Source organism: Petaurus breviceps, unplaced genomic scaffold (assembly GCF_028583685.1).
Source record: "Petaurus breviceps papuanus isolate PSGF00001 unplaced genomic scaffold, PetGlider_PUasm1.0 388, whole genome shotgun sequence".
Classification (NCBI taxonomy): Eukaryota; Metazoa; Chordata; class Mammalia; order Diprotodontia; family Petauridae; genus Petaurus; species Petaurus breviceps.
In genome coordinates this window covers 12,562-13,614 of record NW_027186309.1, presented here as the reverse complement: position 1 = coordinate 13,614, position 1,053 = coordinate 12,562, and the positions used below count along the sequence as shown (strand labels likewise).

Below are 1,053 nucleotides of genomic sequence, written 5' to 3'. Positions count from 1 at the left end.
TCAGAGCCCACTGGCCATGGCAGGAAGCAGAGCGCCCAAGACCACACCCTGGGTGCGACCTGGGCCTCACCTAAGTCCTTAAAGGGGACCTTGGCCTATGGCCAAGCAAAGAAGCACAAAGACAAGGGTAAAGGGCAGGGCCAGTCCCTCCACTCCTCAGCACTCACAAGAGCTACATGTCAGGACAGGGACCGGACCAGGGGCTTCCTGGGTATGGACACCCCCCTCTGCCAGGGCAGGGCAGCACCTTCTCTGCAAGGAGGGGCCACCCAAACAAGATATGTCTGCGATCCCACTAGAACCCAGGCCCTCTTGTCCCGAAGGCTCTTTAAGACATACAAGACCCCTCCTGGCTGGCACAAGGGTCTGCCTCATGAACCAAATGTAGCAGGTAAGGTAGAAAGGACTGTGAGAGGTAAGCACCACCCAGCACCGGCTTCCTGACTTTCAGGGTGGCTCCCGCTGTGTCGTTCCTCAGGAGCTAGCAGCAGCCCTGTCCCCATCCCTTTCAATGAGCTCTCCTAAGTCAGCGGTGCCACAGCCCAAAGTCAGAAAGCGAGCCTCCCCCCAGGAGCTCCAGGCCCCTCAGGGCCGGGCTGTGCCCACCTTGCGCTGGTAGAGCTCCTCGGGAGTAGTGGACCTCAGGCTCACCAGCCGGTAGTTCTTGGTGATGGTCCGAGGACGCTTTCGGGGTGGAGCGAAACGCTCCATCTCCGTTACAAAGTAAAGGCCTTGCTTGATGTAACTGAAGTATCGAACCCTGGCCGACATTTCGTCCTCCGAGTCAGAGTCCTCTTCTCCATCCTCTTCCTCCTCCGGCCTGGTGTCCAAACGGGATCTCTTTGGAGCCAGCCTTGTCTCACACTGCAGGGAAAGAGCACACACAGAACCAGGAGTACCTGAGCTCCCCTTTCCAGGGTCAGTGCCAGGGAGAGGACTCCCAGGGAAGGGAATGCCCTCTCCCAAGAAAGATCGGCACCTCATCTGCAGCTGAGAGTCTCTGGGAGGCCCTGGCCAGTCTAAGGCAGAGGACATCAGCTCAGGGCTTCCTGG

General features: G+C 59.0%; 1 protein-coding gene across 2 annotated transcripts in view; it reads right to left on the bottom strand.

The window, feature by feature from the left end:
• Window positions 1-8: 8 nt before the first annotated feature.
• The window catches only part of LOC138170820 (NBAS subunit of NRZ tethering complex-like), a 13,600-nt gene continuing 12,555 nt past the window's right edge, over window positions 9-1,053 (bottom strand). For both annotated transcript variants that reach the window (XM_069100313.1, XM_069100314.1), the window contains one exon: window positions 9-864. In XM_069100313.1, coding sequence (XP_068956414.1) covers window positions 586-864 — 279 coding nt within the window. In that variant the 3' untranslated portion in view covers window positions 9-585. The remainder of the gene's footprint in view (window positions 865-1,053) is intronic.